The sequence below is a fragment of the Taeniopygia guttata genome, chromosome 8 (assembly GCF_048771995.1).
Source record: "Taeniopygia guttata chromosome 8, bTaeGut7.mat, whole genome shotgun sequence".
Lineage (NCBI taxonomy): Eukaryota > Metazoa > Chordata > Aves > Passeriformes > Estrildidae > Taeniopygia > Taeniopygia guttata.
Window position 1 is genome coordinate 19418491 of NC_133033.1, and position 20311 is coordinate 19438801.

General features: G+C 37.7%; 1 protein-coding gene across 4 annotated transcripts in view; it reads right to left on the minus strand.

The window, feature by feature from the left end:
* Positions 1 to 20311, minus strand: part of COL11A1 (collagen type XI alpha 1 chain) — a 132911-nt gene that overhangs the window by 25265 nt on the left and 87335 nt on the right. For all 4 annotated transcript variants that reach the window (XM_030279271.4, XM_030279273.4, XM_002186741.7 and 1 more), the window contains 11 exons: positions 19423 to 19476; positions 15324 to 15377; positions 14296 to 14403; positions 13478 to 13567; positions 13148 to 13201; positions 7387 to 7494; positions 6366 to 6473; positions 5253 to 5306; positions 1748 to 1801; positions 947 to 1054; positions 336 to 389 (listed from right to left, as the gene is read on the minus strand). In XM_030279271.4, the coding sequence (XP_030135131.4) occupies positions 336 to 389; positions 947 to 1054; positions 1748 to 1801; positions 5253 to 5306; positions 6366 to 6473; positions 7387 to 7494; positions 13148 to 13201; positions 13478 to 13567; positions 14296 to 14403; positions 15324 to 15377; positions 19423 to 19476 (846 nt within the window). The remainder of the gene's footprint in view (positions 1 to 335; positions 390 to 946; positions 1055 to 1747; positions 1802 to 5252; positions 5307 to 6365; positions 6474 to 7386; positions 7495 to 13147; positions 13202 to 13477; positions 13568 to 14295; positions 14404 to 15323; positions 15378 to 19422; positions 19477 to 20311) is intronic.

A 20311-nucleotide genomic window follows, 5' to 3' on the forward strand; every position in this document is an offset into this window, starting at 1 on the left:
GGCAGCTCCAGACTCTCTTGTGCAGTGGTATTTGCTTTTTCCTCTTTCTTTTCTGAACCTGATTGTCACTGGGCTGTCTCAGGCACACAGATCATCTGCTTTGTTATCTATTTTTCAGTATTTTCTCATGTTACATAAATCTCAATATTAATGATAAGGGGATAGATGTGGGAAAGCAAAGAAAATCCCAGAGAGAGTTTATATTACACAAAATGTTTCATACTCGGTCACCAAATTCAGGAATATCTTATCAAATGGTGAGCTATAGAGAAAAGACAATAATATATGGAGAATATTCATGTCCTCTAGAAAGACCAGTGGGGAAGAAGTCTTACCATTGGGCCCACATCTCCGTTTTCACCTTTTTCACCTGGTGGGCCAGGCAGACCCTAAAAAACACAGGGAAGAATACTGTAATTGGGTCCCTGGAATGATTAGTTATAAATCAATATGAAACAATGTAAATCAGATCTACACATCAAATTTGTGCACTTGGGAGGGGGCAGGATGGTTGAACAAGAAGAAAAAGACCTATCTGCATTAAAATGGAAAGAAAAGGGAGATTTTCATATTACAGTAAATGTATGGTCCTAAAATGCTTAAACTAGGTAACATAAAAATTTTGGGCTGGAAAAAAAAAAACCAAAAAACACACACACAAATGCTAAACTGGATGATTTTAAAAACATTGCCAGTTTATCCAGACCTGAGGTGGGAGTCTGGGTAATTTATGCTCTGATATATATATATTTAAGTCCTGCTGCATTAAATCTGTTGTTTATGCATGAACCCCATCAATATGGAATCTTTCAATCCTAATTATCTGATGCTATCATTTATTTAATAGAGGACAGTAGTAATTTAGTTTCTGACACAGAAATCAGTGCTTTTACACTTTTTCTGTTACATCTTGTTTTACAGATATAAGGTAAAATAATAAATTTACCTGTAAGCCAATAGGACCTGGGGGCCCAGGGAAGCCTCGAGGACCTTCGTCACCTTTTTGCCCAAACATCCCTTGCTGACCTCTTGGGCCTGGCTCTCCATCACCTCCCTGTTTGGAAACAATGAAGAGCAAAACTGTCAACAGGAAAAGCTCCATGGAAATGACTGGGAAACAACTACAAAAGGGCTCAGAATCACACCAAGTATCTTTACAAATGCATGTTCATCATCTTGGCTAGATGCAAGCTGTTGCACAAACAATACCAGCCCTTGCTCTAGTTTAATATAGGTCAATTAGTGCTGCATATCTCACAGAAATGTTCCCTGAATTCCCCCTCTCTATCACATCTGCATAAACATTCTAGCTGTTGAATACCTATGTAAATATGAGCACAGGGTTCTACCAATACTTAGGCTAAAAGAATTCAGTGCCTTTTAAATAAAAATAAGAATTCATTCACTTCCTATCAGGTGGAAAAAAAAGACACTCTTTTTTACCTGCATATGTACTGAGCTGCCAAACACACCACCAAACAAGTTCAGTGAAAGGATGACCCCCATTCACTATTTACAGTATTTAGTTTTTAATAATTTTGTCAAATTATTGCCCTGCTGTAAAACTGCCATACAGTAACACCCACAATGTTTACAATAAATAACTGCATGTAAGTGGGCAGGGACAGAACTGTTAGTGGTGGTTTGAAATATATTCCTGAGTAAGGAGCAAACAAGCAAACAGTTCAAAGAAGTCAGCATCAGCTGAGTTATGCAAGGTTGGGGTGGCTCTGAACGAGCTACTCACAGCTATCCCTGGGGCTCCAACGGGACCCTGCAGACCTGGTGGACCCGGAGGACCCTGCAATGAACACACATCCAAAAGGACAAGTTAGTGATTGTGACATCTGCAATGAGATTAAAGGCAAATACAGACACAAGAGAAACCTGACTTGCACAATCACAATCTATTCAGCATTTCCATGTTTCTCCATGGAGGATCTACATCCTTCATTCACATCATTCACAAGTCCTTTCCATTCAGTACAAACTATTTATCTCTCAAAAACTCAGATTTTCACATCTATAGTAGACAATGTTGGCATTTATTAGAAGCTAATTTTTAATGTTTCTGAATAAATTTCCACGTGAACAGGAATCAAAATGAAATTTTTTTCACAATGAAAAATATCAAAACTTTGATGAGATTTATGCAAAATATCTCTCAAACTTTAAAGCATAATCTAAAAACCTATCTTTAATTCAGATGCTTATTATTTGGAGTAGTTTATATGAAACTGCTAATGATTTTTGCAATGGCACAAAGCTTATTTTGACCTCCAGAAGAGATGAAAAATTGCAAGTTCTTGCTGAGCACTGGGAATCACATATTGTTTGATAATAAGTCTCTTCAAGAGAATGGCCAAAAACCCCAAGTCTCTGAGAGGAATGTCTTTTTTTCATTCTCCCTGCAGAATAATAACTAAGTTATATTGCACATAATTAGAGGTCAGTCATGCAGATGTGATACAATGAAGCTATCATAGTAGAGGAATGCAAGATACTACTTTATGATGAAGTGTAAAGAATGTAGTAGTTTAAGTCTTGTTTTTGCCACACTAGAGGAAGTAGACTGAGAGAGTAACTCTAAGGAGGCACAAAACTCAACATCTGGCCTTGGCTGATTCTAGTCTATTTCAGATGCCAAGGTGCCTGCAACTTCTAGACTTCAAATTCTGGTTTATAGGAGAATAATGCTGGGATTTACAGACTTTTCTAGGGCTAAAATTAGATTATTGTGCCCTTTATAAGGGGAATTAAATAAAGGGACTTCTTACGTCTTGCAGTCTATTTCTTTCTCTGGATTTTATATATATTTTGGACCATTTTAGTTTCTAGGGAGAATGAAGCATCAAACTCTGTATTTCTTCTCTTTTGCAGTTTTATTTTTGTCCCATACCTGATGGCAATACGTGAAACAAAGCTCTCTAGCCTCTTTGGTGACATATCTAAATAAAAGGACTCCAAGGAATGCTCCAGCTGACAGGGAAGTGTTACCATGAAAAAGGAATTTGGCATGCATAGATTTTTCTACACTCTTCAAGATGCTTCAATGTTCTCCTTCATTTTATAGGCTCTGGAATGAAGCCTATACATTTTTAAACTCATTTAAAAACCCATTTTGATGTAAAGCATTGTTGGAGCATACTCTGCAATTGATTAATGAGGAGTTATTTGGACACATGGCCAGATTCTTTTTTCCATTGCTCTGGAGGGCAAATGGAGAAAGAAAGAGCAGAATCATGAGAGAATCCTCAGTTAATAAAGGCAGCTGTGATAACTGTGGAGATTTTGAAGTTCAAGAGAGGACAGCACATCAACAACAAAATTGTGCTGCCTTAACTAGAATGCGCCAACATAGTTAGGCACAGTATTTTCAAACCTGCAAAAATAAATCTTTGTTAGTTTCAATGGGGAATTGAAGATTTTTGCAGCTCTTCTTAAAGAGGAAAGATGAATCACTTCTTTGATCAGGATCCTTGCTGTGATCAGCTCTAAATGGCCACCAAAGCCTTTTGTGGGTGGTTTGAGATTGTAAATATCTGTTCTTTATATCCTGTGATTTCAGAACCTCGTCAGAACCTTTCAGAGGTGACCAACAAGCCCTTTCTCCCTGCCCCAACAGGCATCTGTCAGCACATTGAAAGGAAAGCAGATTTAAAATTAACACATTCTGAAATTGTCAGGGTTGAATGACTGCAGCTGGGGGCAAATAGATTCAAGGCATGTGACTTCAACCAGAGGTACATTCACTTCAACTACGGCCTCAACACTGAATCCTGCATTTCAAGAAAAATGTGTAATATTCTCAAATGCATCAAACCTTGAGACTGGGAGTCCAGGATACATTCTCAAATGATAATGCTGCAGACATTTTATTTGTAAAGCAGGTCTGCTGGAGCAGGCCCAAATGAATCAGTACTCACTATGGGAACTGTGGTCACAGTTTAATGCTCAGCATAACTCGCTGTGCTAAAATTATCTGAAACAGAAGAGTGCAGCTTGTGTTTTTTCCCTGAATTTCTCTGATGCAAAGCATTTCTAATGAAGAGGTATGGCAAAGGGGAAAACAGGATATGCCTGTGACCACATGTAAAGCCTGAAGTGGAACTGGATCAGAGGTTGGAACTAGCTGATCCTAAATTTCATTTCCAGCCCAAGCCATTCTGTGATTCTGTAATTCTATGACCTGTGATTTGCTTGAGTATGTACATATCCTCACATAAACATAATCTGATAATACGTAAAGCATAAATTTGGTGTAATTTTAAAAGTAATATACTGTTCTGTAACTTGTTAATGTCAAAAATCACACTGTTTTCAAAATAACTATATTTAGTCACAAATACCTTTGTACTGAGTTCAGAACTTTGCTAACTATGAATAGTGTTGAAATATAACAATAAAAGAGATCTTTCTGCCATTAGTTTTTAATTTTTTCTTAAGGAAAAAAGAACTAAATTAGAGTAAAGTACCAGTTTATCTTGAAATTGAACAGAAGCGAAAACACACCATTTTGAATTTTTAGGAAACAAACCACAATCAAATGGAAATAAATAAATGCTAATTTTCTTATTTCTAGCTTCACATTTCACAGGGGAAAAAAGCTTAATTTTATATGTCTGGCCTAAATAAAAAAAGGAAGTGCTTGAACTTCAGAATTAATTTTTGAAGACAGAAAAATGTCAAATCAAAACATTGGAAACCTGATTAGTCCTATGTTCACTAATAGGCCTAATGGTAATATATGAAAACTTGTATTAATCTGCCATCAGTTAATTGTGCACCCCAATAATTAGATATCCTTTACAAATTTTAAAACTACATTAGTAGATTCCTCTACTGAGTCTCCATACTTTTCATCCTCATGGCTAAGAAGCCGAAGTTGGGTATGTTCACACAGTGCAGTCAGTGAAGTTCAACACAGTAAGAGAATGTATGGGAATTCTTGGTCTCTCCAGTTCAAATGCAGAATGGAGGAATTTCAATGATACATGAAGGGTGCTTAAGAATGTAGTTTATATTTTGTAATGATTCTGTAAGCTCTAGGAATATGAGCAATAATAACTACATGCCTGGATCTGTAAGTACAAACCTCTAGCATTGCATTAAAAGATTATTTTGAAGGCAGATTTTAGGAGTGTGTCTTTTTTTCTGCTCATTTATGTAGCAAAGCTACCCGCATACTTCATGCATGAATGCCTTTTATTTATAAAGAATACATGTAATGCACAAAGGATTTTGCTACTCACGTTATCTCCTTTGTCACCCTTGCTACCTTTCTGACCTGGTTCACCAATTTCACCCTGTAATTGAAAGTTAAAAGTTAAACTTGTTTAAAATGGTCTCCTTCACACTTAACTGAAGTCAGTATCACGGCATCTCTAAATATTCCCTTTGATATGATTATTCTATGTTTTATGCTGCTGACCCAAGTGAAAGCCTAAAGGGAGCAATTCTGCAGTGATCAATAATATGTCATATTAATCCAGATATTGACTGCTAAATTGAAAAGGGCAATGAGACCTGGCTTTGAAGTATAATGCTGCTGAGCTCTAAATAAAGGAAATTGTGTTGCTTATGTCACCTTCAATATGAACTTATAATGAAAGTACCCTGATTTACAGATTCATGTAACTGTTTATAACTGAACTACTGCTTCTCACTGGAGTCTACAGTATTTCAAAACTTCAAAATTGTTCAAATACCAATAAATCACGTTAGAAAAGAATGTTTTCTTTATACAATAATTAAAGACAATTAAACTAAATCACAGAAAATACTGTCCGTGGGATAAATAATACCTTTTCATCACAAAAATGGATATTGAAATCTTTATCTTTACCCTGTGCTAACTAGCAGAGAACTGCTGGGTCAAGCAACCACACCAGATGATCCTGAAAGGTATCATATTTTAAATTCTGCCAGAGGTCAACAGAATTTCTCTGATGTGAACATAATTATTTTGACACCCTCAACCTACCAGCACAGCCTCGGGTGGTTCTGAATCCCTGTATATTACTGAAGACATTTCATCTTACTCATTCAGTAAGCCAAGTTTCTAAAATAGGCAGAAATCAATTTTGGCATAATTTGCCTTATTTTGCCACACTTTCATCCTAGTTTCTTTGCCAGGATAAATGTTATTCTACTAGCTCTTTAACAAATATCCCAGTGTCCCATGGCATCTGTCCCCTCAGACATCTGGTTATAAAGAGGTTTTTAGGTATTTTTTGCAGTAGGCAGAGGGAATCTGGGGGAGGCAGGGATAAGATTTGTTGCTTTGTCACCCTATTTATTGTGAGGAAAGCTACAAACAGCTGTACTGACAGATCTTCTCCCAGATGCCAATTACAATGATTCACCTTGTCGCCATCTTCTCCAGGAGAACCACTAGGACCAGCAGGACCAGGAAGTCCTACAGGACCCTGTATTCCATCACGTCCAGCTGGACCTTGGGGACCTTTTTCACCCTGGTTTTAAAGAAAATCAAGCAATCCACATTATCACAGGAGAGTAATGAAAACTTCAGTACAGGGAGTCCCAATACTAACACAAAATTTAAAAAATCTATACCCCTCCAAAAAAAAAAAACCAAAAAACCAACGAAACAGAGAACACCACAGCTGAAGGAAAATTATCAAGGAAAGAGAATGTATAAGAGAATGATATGAAGTAATAATGGAAGCTGATGTCAAATACACTTGTACTCTAATGCAGAATGGCTGTGTACAAAGTTTTAATGAAAGACTGATTTCTATCCACTCCCTTCTGTGATAGTAACAGGTTTAACCCTTCCTGGTCTTAGAGAGCACAATGAGAAATGCTTTACTGTGACATTCCCATTCTTTGGACAGAGAGACATAATTCTGTCTCTCAGGATTTCTTGGAGAAGCACAGAGAGAAGATAAAACAATCTCTGCTCCTTTGTTTTCTCATGTGGAATATGGTATGGAGATTGTTTACCTGAGGTGATTGCTGGATTGGATTCTGGTGAAGGTTGTTTGGGTTCAATGACCAATCTGATCCAGCTGTGTCTTGGACTCTCAGCAGAGAGTCATGAGTTCAGGTTAGTTAGTTAGATAGGTAAATAAGATGTAAGTATGTAGAATAGTATAGTATCTCTTTAAATAGTATATTAATGTAATATAGTATAGTTTTAATAAAGCGATCCTTCAGCCTTCTGATCTGGAGCCAGACATCATGATTTCTTCCCCACATCTGGGGTTTGCTTAATTTTCACTATATTTTACTATGTGCATATTTGTAAATCTAAAATGAGTAGGTTGTGTGCTCTGAGAACACATATTGAACAGAGTGGGAGCAAGTACATTCTGGAATGAGAAGCGTGTGCAGGGATGGTTTTGTGGGACTGTGGTTACTCACGGGAGCACCCTTCTCTCCGGCGGGGCCCGGAGGCCCCTGAGGGCCGGGACGGCCTGGCAGCCCGATGGGGCCAGCGGTGCCCGCGGCGCCGCGCTCTCCTGGCGAGCCCTGGAAAAGACAGTGGATAAAGGAATAAAAGGACAAAGAAATTCCGAGAGCCCTGGAAATGCTGGTGGTTTTCATGAGGCAAGTCACCAGAGAAGCTGCTCATCAGTGCAAGTTCAGCTGGTTGCAGGTTACGCATCCATCATGTATGCAAGTTAAGAAAAAAAGCTGGAAGGACCAACTTGAAGTTCATACTCAATACAGTTCACACAACACTGATTTCATTTTTTGTAAATACCACTTCCTGTGTTTGTTCATCATAATGAGAGTGTCCTCAAGAATTTAGTTCCCTCTCTGTTTTCGAAATATATTAACATACTGCTTTGATGAAAGAATATTCACCATATCAAAATGCAGAACTAAGCCACACCAAAACCAAAGTTTTTAGTAAAGTTTTGTGCTGCTTATTGCTGATATGATCACATTTCTGCATTTCAGTTCACCTCTGTAAAAATAATTTAAGTATAGTGGCTAATTTAGTGTGGTCTATAGAGGAGATTTTTTTTATGTACAGGCATCTTTAGATAAGCACAGAAAAAGTTAAAAATCTAATATTAAAAATTAAGGGTAAAACAACAGGTACTATGTATTAAAAATCACTAAAACTGCATCATTGTTTTCTGTCTTTTAAATAATGTACAATTTTTGCATTAAGAGAGTACTGTTAAATATTTGCTGTACACAAATATTTCCCCAAATTTTCAGCCTTACACCTTCAAGATAGTTTGCAACACATCAAAATTATGATTAGTAATTTCACTTCTCCAATTGATACACTAGAAGCAGGCTGATACACCACAGAATAGAACAATAGTATAAAATAATAATAAAATAATAAAAATAAAACTCTGAGACTCAAAATGGCCTTTTTTCATGTTTAAGGAAGACTAAATTTGCTGTCTTGTAAATATTGGAATTTTAAGATGCTTTCACCTATGAGTATCCTATTTTTTTTGCTTCTACTCATGACATTCTTGTCCTAGACTGACCTCATTAGCATAAATGGTACTAATTTCATAATAAGGTGCTTTTCCCACCACATAAATATGTCAGAAAAGAGTGCTGAATGGTTTCTTAAAGTATTTTAGCAAGTTATTTCAGCAATAACTAAATTTGCATGAGTGTTCAAACAAAGTATTTGTATGGAAATCATAGATGACTTTATCCTTCCAGGTGTTGGGGATTTTTTAAAGGATGGGTGGCTGCCTAAGTTTCTGTCCTATTTCTGTTATTTTAGTTCCTAAGGTTTCAGTGAATTCAACAAGAAAAAGTCATTGCCCTACAGCCATACTACCATGGTCTCTGATCTTGTCAGCTCTCATAAGCTAAACAATTTTAGGTCATCTCATCAGGAGGATGCAAGAATAGAGAGGAAAAAAAACCAAAGAACTCGTAGATCTTTCCTGTGTCAGACAGCAGACACTAACAGAGGCCATAATTGCCAGTAGCTCTTTTTAATCAGCCAACTTTCCACACTTATCTTTGCATTTCACATGAGTTATGAAGACGGACTACACTTCCTGTTTTCAAGGAGCTGCTCCTTTCTCTGAGAAAATGGCCTCTGAGCACAGGAGAACATATTAAATTATAGTCCCAACTCAGAAGAGCATTTTAAGCAGCTTCTTAAATCTGTTCTCTCTTTCTGTGTTTTATTTTTTTCTGGTCACTCTTTCCCACTATGAAACAAGCTCCTTATGTTATGAAACCACTTGTTAACCTTTGGTCTTGTGGTACTCACATCATGGAATCTTTTTATTAATTTGTTTTGTTGGGTTTTTTTTTTTAACTTTTCTACAGAATAGAAGTTTGTGTTTTGTATTGCTGCTATACAGACTATAAACTGATTAGCAACCTTGGTTTTATCTCACTTCCTGTGAGGAGGTATGTAATGACATCTATTGTATAGATTGCATAGTAGTAGCAATACTTTTTACTGATGGTTAACAAAATGCTCAACAATTGAAGGTCCCCATGACTGTAAAATGTTGTCAGATAGATGAAGATAGCTCTAGATAGTTCAGTATTGATAACTGGGTAGCCTACAGCTGGCTTATTCTGAGTCTGATTTGAGCATCCTATTCCTAAATGAACAAATGAAAAATGACTGCTTGACATTCCAAAGAGCTTTCTCTCATCAGCATTCAGCATTCCACATGGTAGTAGGAGAAGGGAAGAAAACAAACAGAAGCAACAAAGAGAGCAGATAAAAGAGAACTGTTAAAAAAACTCACCTCCCCCGCCATAATAGCAAAAAAACAACCACAATCCCCTCCCCAAAAAACCCCAAACCATGAAAATACCCCCCTCAATCCTGAAGAACCCCCTCTTGCTCTGACATGCATTCATGCATCTCTTTCTTTTGTCCAAATCCCTCTAAACAGAGTAATTGGCATATGCACAGTATTTGGAGCAGTCATTTGTTTGGTATGCTAGCAGATGTACGCACCAGCCAAACAAAGCTTATAATTGACTATATATGCTAGTTAGAAACAATTGGTATTGGCAGGAAATCACAGGAAAGTCAGCCAGTGGCATGGATTCTCTTCCTATTATAGATGGCAGATGAAGACTCCACTACAATTACACTTCTGTTGGCTAAAAATAGATGGGAAAATATTTTCGGAGTGTTTGATGCTCATGGTCTGCTGTGAGCTTCTGTGAAAAAAAGCAAGCAGTTGTGGCTTAACTGTGGTGCTTGAAGGTGCACAGAAACCCAGTATTAAGGGCACCTATACACCTTTTTTTTTTCACCGAATCCTGTTTTGAGGTAACAAGTCAGTAATTAAAGATGAAACAGATAAAAATCCTACTGAGGACCTGGAATACTTTAAGGGCAACTTGGTCCTCTTTGTACCTCAAGTGACCTGCTTGCACTACAATGAGCTCAAATATATTTAAAGCAATTAAAAATTTTGCATTTCAAAATCTCAATTCCTGTTACCACTACATCTGTTTTTTAAAGACTGGAAAACTATATGCAAAAAGTCCTCAGCCTCCTAAGGATTTCTTTCTATGACTGTTTACCTCAGCAGGAAGGGTGGCTCTAACAGGGATGGGTTTATGAACTGAATTCCTTGGTAGTATGCTCCTGATACCCATACTCTGTGTGTTTCTGGACTAAAATTAATGATGATTTCAACCTGGCACTAAACTCCCATTAGCTGGGGAGCATTAATAGTGTTGCTGGATTTTCTCTACCAATTTATTTTCACATGAATTCTATTCATGAGCTCTGAGAGAGCTCCGTGATTTGAACCAAAGAATGGTAAATGGGGGTAATTGAGACATCCTCAAAAAAGTCCTGATGTTCTCAGCTGAAACACTAAATTATACACACCCTGTAAGAATTAGAAAAACATGGATCATCTGAATTTCAGTTCAAACATATGTACTTCAGAATACAGACAGCTATCACTAAATAAGTGTACTTTTGCCTCACATCTTGTGTGATGTGTCTTTCTGAGAACCGTGACAGGAATGGCACAGCTCCTGTGTGGACAGGGCTGGCTGGCAAAGGGGGCTGTGTCACAGGTCAGCTTTGCCTGTGCTGGCTGCTCTGTGCATGCTCAGAAGGGCTCTGGGTCACTGCACCTGAACCATCTGCTTGAGAGGTCAGTCCAGCCTTAGGGGCTCCTTCAGCAAAAATCAAGACAGGACCTTTAGATTGAAGAGACTATTCTGGTCTATGCTTTCTTGACTTTGATTCATCTTTTCTTTTAACATTTCAGGTTCTTCAGATGGGTAAGATGATATCCCTTTTGACTCTCCCTGCTAGCTTCCATTCCATTCCATTCCATTCCATTCCATTCCATTCCATTCCATTCCATTCCATTCCATTCCATTCCATTCCATTCCATTCCATTCCATTCCATTCCATTCCTTGTATTGGTGCCTTTTGGGAATATATATATACACTGCACAGTGTTAAGAACTGCAAATTCAGGTTTCTGGCATTACGAATTCAGTAATTCATTTTAAGAATTCAAGTCCCATGTATTACTTGTAATGTACTGTGTGGATTTTTATCCTTGTTTAATGAATTCTAATCTGAATTGCAAGGACATAAGAGAGCTTTGTTGAAGCACACAGAAATTCAGCTCCTCCATTACTTCTTTTTTTTTTTTTTTTTCCTAGCATGAATAGCTGTGATGATTGATTCTTTTCTTTTTTTTAATCTCAATTGCACTGTATGAAAGAAATAAGTTGACAATATGACTGTCAAAATCTACACAATTCACATTTGGGAATAACTCTAGCATGTTTTGAATGCCAGTGCATCCTTGTAGAACTTCTTTGCATAAAGCATGACAACAGAGAATAGGTAATTTGAAGCATACTCTACTATTGAGCTTAAAATGCCAAGAAGGAAAATTCCTGCATGACATGATTGTACACAGTTGTACAAAGGGAACACAGGAGTACTGGGTTTGCACAGCAAGGGTTTGCTAGCAGGGGACTATGGGACTGACTTCTGGGAGAAGATGCCACTTTCCCCCATGTCCAGTGGAGTCACACCAGCCAGCTCCAAGATGGACCGATGGGCTGGCCATGGCTGGGCCCATAAGTGACAGGGGTAGAACCTCTTGGATATTTAAGAAGTGGGGAAAAAATGCACAACAGAAGGGGGCAGAGATGCACCCACAGCCCATGGAGGACCCCACACTGGAGCAGGTGGGTCCCAAAGGAAACTGTGCCCTGTGGAGAGCCTGCCCTGGCGCAGGATTTGGGCAGGACCTGTGGCCCTGTGGAGGGAGGAGCCCACATGGAGCAGGTTTGCTGGCAGGACTTGTGACCCTGTGGGGGACCAACACTGGAGCAGCCTGCTCCTGAAGGACTGCACCCTGGGGGGGACCTGGGCTGGAGCAGTTCATGAAGAACTGCAGCCCTGGGAAGGGCTGGTTGGACAAGTTCATGGAGGACTGACTCACAGCCAAGGCACCCCACACTGGATTAGGGCAAGAGTGTGAGGAGTCCTCCCCATGTGGAGGAAGCAGTGGCAATGTGTTATGAGCTGAGGACCATTCTCCACCCTCCTGCAGTGCTTAGGGGCAGGATAAAACAAAAATCAGTAGTGATGTTCAGCCTAGGAGGAAGGGATGGTGGGGAGAAGGCGTTTTCAGACTTTGTTTCTCCTTATCTATCCTACTCTGATTTGATTGAAAATAAATTAAACTCATTTTCCCAGTCTGTTTTGCCCATGATGTATGTAACTGGTGGCTGATCTTCCTGTCCTTATCTTGACTCACAAACCTTTCAGTGCATCTTGTGTTCTCTTGTCCAGCTGAGCAGGGCAGGGATAGTCCAGTTTGGTGGCACCTGGCATTCAGCCTAGGCAAGCCTACCCCAACTCCATGAGTCCACCAGTCACTATCCATAGATTTTTCATGGAAAACCTTTCTCATCTCAAAACCAATTTGACATAAGTGACAAGTATTGAGCAGCAAGTAAATGCTGTAACTAAATCTAGTGGCAGAAGGCTTCAGATATTCTCTATCTCCATAATCCATGCATGTTTATTAGTATGGATACTTAGTAGAAGTCTGATCTGTCTGCTGTTTTACAGATTGTGTTCATGAAAACACCCCAGCATCTAAAGAAGAAAAAAGGTTATTAGGTAATTTTGTTTATATTTCATAGAATTATTATGTTCACTTACCATCGGGCCAGGTGGACCCTGTGGGCCTTCCCCTCCTTTCAGACCAGCTGGACCCTAGAAAATGGAAAGGGGAAAAAAAAGCTTGTCTACTAAAGTGGAAAGTTCAAGAGCAATTTCGCAACATATATAATAGGAAACATGTCAAGATCCAAAGAAAGAAACAGACCTGAATAAATTCCTTACTTCTTATCTAGCCAATTATATTTTTTATCTGTTCTCTTACTGCTTTTAATTTAAGCACAGTAGAAGACTTAATGAAATATAGGAGTTAATACATTTTTTCTTTTATTTAGAGATATCATGGCAATTGCTCTAGTGCTTATATCATACCTGAGCACCTGGAAGGCCTCTCTCTCCAGGGAAACCACGAAGACCTGCTGGTCCATCTTTCCCAGGAACGCCTTGAGGGCCTGGATCACCCTGGGAAACATATTACATTTTGATTTAAACATATGCTTAAAAATTATGTGTACAATGAGAGATGAGAATTAACTACCAGATCCTAGTTATAGTAATGAAAACAAAGATTTGCCCCTAGCTATTCACCCCTAATTCTTTTATCAGTACAATAGTCTGTGGTTAAATTTATAATGAACTTTGACAAAATACAGTACCAGTTATGAAATACAAATAGTGAAAAACACAACAAGCTTTAAAAATATCTTTAAAGATACCTTCAATAAAATTTTTTGATACCCAATTATAATCAAAGATTGAGTAGAATTACATAGTAACTAGATAAGTAATATATTTCTTGTTCCCCAATGGCAGCCAAAAATCTACCTTTTATTCACTACTACACATCTGACTTTAAATGCCAAAGTACAGTTTTCTACCTTGGTGTGAATATGTCATTACTAAGTGTCTCCATATTTAATGCATGTTATATGCAAACAATTTTTTCTTTCATTTTTTATTACAAAAATATTAATTTTTGGCTCAAGAGAATTCTCATTTTTCAGTGGAAGCAGACATAGCTCTAAAATTGGAATCTTCCAGTCTTCCAAGTCCTTCTGGGTGAAACCTACCAATCATGATTTTAGACTGTGTGTTCTGATTTTATCCTGCATGTCTACATGCTGATTTGAAATGTCAGACTGTCAGTAGTTTATCTGTCCATTCCTGTTTGCTCCCCAAAGCCATCATACCTTAGCACCTTCTTTTCCTGCAGCACCTGGGAGGCCTTGTTCACCTGGGGGACCAGGAGGACCTGGATGGCCTCTTTCACCAATTGGTCCAGTCTCACCAGTAGGACCCTAGGCACAAAAGTACAACTTCAGTCACCTGAAGTTATTGAGGAAGTGGAGAGGAGCAGATTCTCAATATCCAGCTGTTATGTTACCAAACAGTGCTGCCATTGGTTAGCGTACATTCCTCACCTTCCCTCCAGGCAAGGCTGACTTACAAAATATCTTTGTCCTATAAAATAAATCTTGCATTGCATTTTGCCTGAAGACACGTCTGTGCAGCTTCCAAAGAGAGAAATCCTGACCTTGTTCCTTAAGCACTGAAGCTTTAAAACACAGCGTGTATGGGAGAAGGTTATAAAAAGGACACAGGAGAGAAATCCATGTACTATTCTTGTCTTGAAACAGTTCTGTACTATTGCTTTTCTGAATAATTGGAATTGTAAGGCAGGAGAGTTGAAAGATCTCTCTTCAAATTCCCTAACAGAAAAGTTCCACTGAGGGAATTAGCTAAAAAAGCTCTAAATGCTTGATTAAGCTGTAAATTAATAAGGTTAAATCAAATGGAATTTGGATAGTTTATCTCTCCACTATCTAAAAGTTACTGAATTTTTTTCTCTGGAAAAAATTCACACTTTGCACTGTTCTTTCTAAAATGTTTAATGGTAGAGAAATCTGTCTCTTTGACTTCTGTAAACTACCAATTTCATAATCACATAAAAATTCCCTGAAACAACAACAAACCATTAAAAAACCCAAATCAAAACATAAAACAGAATGGAAGGGCAACCCAAATATTTTCTTTTTTTTGGTGGAATCACTGATGATTACTAAGTATAGCTTTCTAATATTGTCATGCAACTTTTATTATGAAAGTTAATATAACCATTAATGTGGTTCTTTTAACACAGCAAAAGCAACTGCATTATATATAATTTAACCATTAAATGTTGGTCTCATGAAGTCAACTATGAAATGAAATTATTTACCTGAGGGCCAACAACACCACCAGGACCAGGAGGACCAGTTTTTCCTTGAAAACCCTGTGAAAAAAATTATAGAACATTATATTACCCTTTACAAGCTATAGAGAAATTCTATGTCACACATTCCTTCTCTTCAGGAAATAAAAAAAGAAAAATCTTTTTTGTCTGCATATGCCTAGATACAAAATGCTGATTAATTTCTCTTCCATCTCTCAGTTCCCATCTCTCTGAGGTGGTACAGCAGTAAAAATTGCCATCAGTTTTACAGATCTCTCTAGGAGAACTTGATTAGATGAGTTTGAATGCATAAGTGATGCAGCTAAAAGACAGCTGAAAATACATTTTTACATATGTATATTATGAATCATAAAGCCTGACATAAAAATGCTTTTTAAAGAAAGACACAGATGGACTATTAAGTTGGAAGAGCATTAAAGCGGAGGTGAGAGAAAAAGAAATTGAAAAGAAATAAAGATCCAGGGAAGGTGAAGGTTATATAGAAATGGTAGAAAAGGCAACATGAGTGCCACAAAAAGAATTAAGCTAATGAGAAATCAATGTGATGTCAAAAACAAAATAGAAGATAAATATTTTTGAGACAATTTTTTAGAACATGGAAATTTTACATAATTTTCATTTTCTAATCAGCAGCCCAGAATTTCAGGCCAAAATTAGTCAATAATCTGAATGAGAATGTCACTGTTTAATAGCACTGTTTAATGTATCTTTGAATTGTGCTAAATTATTTTTTTTCGAATATGGAAGAGTGTTAGACAGCGCATTCCTGATAGGTGACTTTAGTGTCCAACACAATATAGCCTGCTGAACAGCCTGTCTCTGCCTCCTGCTCTGCTCACCTGTGTAAAAACAAAAAGGTCATCTGGCCCCAATTTTTTTCAAATATTGGGCCCTACTCAGCTTTCCTCTGACCAGTCTGACTGATAGTTGCCCTATTCCATAAGTTCCTGTTTGAGCTTTGCTGCCTCAATCATCTGATTCTGTTCCGGTTGCCAGCCAGATGTTACTAGGGCTCAGTTTGGCCCATAACTCAGGCACCCCCTCAGACCTCAGACCTCTGGGAAAAAAAAAAAAAAAAAAAAAAAAATCCCCCTTTGTTTTGATGACAGAAAACTAGAACTGCTTCAGACAGAAGCCCCATGTCCCTTCCCTTACACAAGCAAAGCATCCTCTGTAAGCCTGCTATCAGGAAAGACAAAGAAATTTGAACATCACCCACTTACTGAAAGCACCTTGAGAAGACCTTCTAGTCCTAATTTTGCAGAATGCACTGATACTTTGTTACTTGATGCTAATGATGGGGTCACTACCCTGCTTTCTCTCTTCTGTTACAAGTTTATATATTCCTACAGATACAGATTTTTAGAAGATATAAAAATCAAAGGAGATTTCAGCAACAACTGCTCAAGAAGACCGGAACCTTCCAATTCTAAAATATTTAGCAATAAAAAAATTACAGTAATGTCTCATGTGTGTATCTTGACGTGCCTCAGTAGCCTCTATTTTCTTTTTGTTGTTATTTTCTGTGAAAGACAATTTAATGAAATGATTAAGTGTATCAGGAAGAAGACAATTCATTCCAATAGATGATACAGGTAGTATATTTCTATTTTGTCTTTTCACAAGTATGAAGCACTAAATTCTTCCATAACAGCAGAAAATCTAGCAATTTTCACTGTTGATGCCTCCTGCCAAACTGAGATGGAAATCACTGAAATTTATAATCACTTCTAAGGACAAACTGGCATAATAATGGTTTTCAGTACAAAGCTTATTCCTACATTTATATTCCAAATTATTTATCATGATATTACTGTTCCTATGTCTACAATTTGAACAAACCATGTCAGTTCTTCAAAATGTATACGTCTTACTGGGGAAAAAGTTGCAGTCTCTTCTTCACCAAAAGTTACCTCAGTTGCTGTCAACTTGTGCTATTATTCCATGAACAAACTGCAGAGTGCAACCTGGGAATCTGGCTGTCTAATTCATTAACCTTGACTATGTCTCTTATCCTAATTCCCTAACTGCTGAAATGCCCATATGCACCAATGAACTTTATAATAACATATGTGTCTAAATAAGAAAGATATATGTCTAAATAATAAAGAGAATTATTAATACCCTTATTTACCAGTGAGTGCAATGAAGTTTTCTATTTATACTTTTTTAAAAAAAAACTTGAAGTGGATATGTCCATCAGGAAAAGAAAGTCAATAAGCCAACTAATTGATTTAAAGCCATCTGGTTTTCTACAAAAAGACATATATGAGAACCCATGGAGAAGAATATTTTAAACATAGTTTTGGCCCAAGTTTGGAAACACACAGGGCAGAAAACAATTCTAATGAAAAGCTGCATTTGCTCCTAAGGTACTCAAGATTTTTATTGGGATAACCCCACTAAATACAAATTGGCACAAAATTAGAGAACCATAGCACTGAGTAAATCTGAGTGACCTGGTTCAAATTTCACACAGTAGCAGCGTCCACAGTTTCACTGTATTTTGAATATTTTGTTACAAGTTGTATCACATTATCAGAATAGCTGAGGCTGGAAGGGACCTCTGGAGTCACATTTTGTCCAACTGCTCTGCTGAAACAGGGCTGCTGAGAGCTGGTTGCTCAGGAATATGTCCAGAAAGTTTTTGAATACCTCAAATGGAGACTGCAGCCACTCTGGGGACTCTGGGACAGTGCTTGGTAACCCTCACACAGAGAAAGCATTTCCTGATGTTCAGATGGAACCTTCTGTGTTGCAGAAAAGAGCCTGGCTCCATCTTCTTTACAGCTCCCTTCAGGTATTTCTGTACTTGGGTAAGACCTGAGCCTTCTCTAGGCTGAGCAGTCCTGGCTCCATCAGCCTTTACTCAAAGCAGAGATGCTCCAGTCCCTTAATCACCCTAGTGGCCCTTTCCTGGCCTCTCTCCAGGAGCTCTCTCTTGTCCTGAGGAGCCCAGAGCTGGACACTGCTCCTGGCCTGGGCAGAGGGAGAAGATCCCCCTGCTGCAGCACAGGATGCTCTCTGCTTTCTTTGCTGTACTGGCACATTAATGGCTCATGCTCAAAGCACTAAAACTAAAGGGAAAATTGTAACTTTTTAACAGCAGACTAAAGAACAAATTTGAGCTTCCTGCATTGTAAACAATGAAAACAATTGATCCTTATGGTAACAAGAGTCTTTGCATCATTGCAAAGGAACAGAACAAAGAAGGAGTCAATAATGTTTCATATACAAAAAAGCCACTATCATTGCAAAGCATTACAGTGTGACAATGCTACAGTATTAGCAGAAGAAAATAGAGATTTTCAAAGGGATATGTTACTCCAGGCTCTGTGCTCCTCCTTCCACCAGTGGAAGTGACTCAGCAGTCACTAACAGATTTCCAGTGAAGCTGGAGCCTAAAACACATTCTACATGCTGAGAAAATTTCTCAATTAATTAATTTATAGCTTTCTCTACTCTGAAAAATCCAAGCGAGGATTTTTATTTTATAATGGAATATAAATAACATTCTGACACACAGAAATGGTGTGTTTTTTAAAGACAATTCAATTAAAAGTATTACATAGCAATTTTTCATTTTCATGCCAGAATTTATTAATTGTGATTCTTAGATGAGTTACATAGTTTCAAAATTTTATTTTATTTTAATAGGTTCAATCATGCCTGATCCTACTTTCTAAAGGTCTTGGCTTTTCATTTTGCTATCTGTTTATCATCAATAAAACATTTTTTTTATGCTATTATTTTTGGTACATGGAATTCAGGGAGAAAACTACTGTATAGTAATTGTCTGAAAAATCTTAATTTAAATAGAGATCTGGGTATTAATCTCTTTTACTTCTATTAAATATTTAATCTCATATTGATGTGACTAACTGGATAGCAAAGAATAACCTCACACTTGTATCATGGGAGCAAAATAAAGCTTTCTCATGCCCCATCTATAAGAAAAGTACAGTTATGTAACATCTTGGTGTCAGCCTCTTTCCCTTCTCCCTGTTGTCTCTATTTCTTTGGTTTTGATCACATAACCATGACCTTTAGAACACCATGAACACAGCAGAATAAATTTACTTACAGTCTCACCCCGTTGTCCTGGGTGCCCAGGCAAGCCATCTTTTCCAGGTGGACCCTGAAATTATAAAATACATAAATCAAGCAATTTCTTAGCCATTCTCAAAAAAAGTGTGCAATTATTTGTCAGAATCTCTGCCCTCTGTTTATTTCTAGACTAGTCTTTGGTAACTTTTAACTGGTCCTATATTAGCTAACTAGGACTTTAAAAATATTTTTTCCTTGTCCTTCCCATAGTGTCTTAACAATTGGTTGGAGAATGACTGTTGCCAAATGCAAACGTGTTCAAAATAGATTTCTGTAAATTCAGAAATCATGGAAAGTCCCTATACCACCATTTTTCTTTGGTTAATGACTCAATACAAATCTAAGCATTGCAGAAATACTTGATGAAATTTCAGGCTTTGGAATTGGAAATAAAAGTAACAAATGCATGGGAGAAAAAAAATCACAGGTGCTTTGTTGCTTTCATACTGCACATGAGCAGAGGCACACCAGAAAAGCACCAAGACTGGTTCAGGGGGCAGCTCGAATGTGCTATTACTTCTATATGTTCCTGCTACTAGTGAATGCCTCCTTCCTCTTCATTTTTCCTCAGTGAATCAATCATGCAAAGAAAATATACAGCAGAAAAGTAGCATTTTGCCTGGACTCAGTGTGTCACTTGGTCACTGGCAGGACATGCCAGACTTGCAGTTTGGTGCCATACTCTCAATGTTTTAAGAGCTGTACCAATGACTACGTTAAATATGAAAGCCCAAACCCTTATGGCTCAACAAGAACATTTGTAATCTATACCTAAACTGTCCCTTACATAAATTTTCAGCTATTCACTTCAGAGTCACTCTATAAAAACTACAATTCCTGTTGCTGTACATACTTAATAAAAGAGA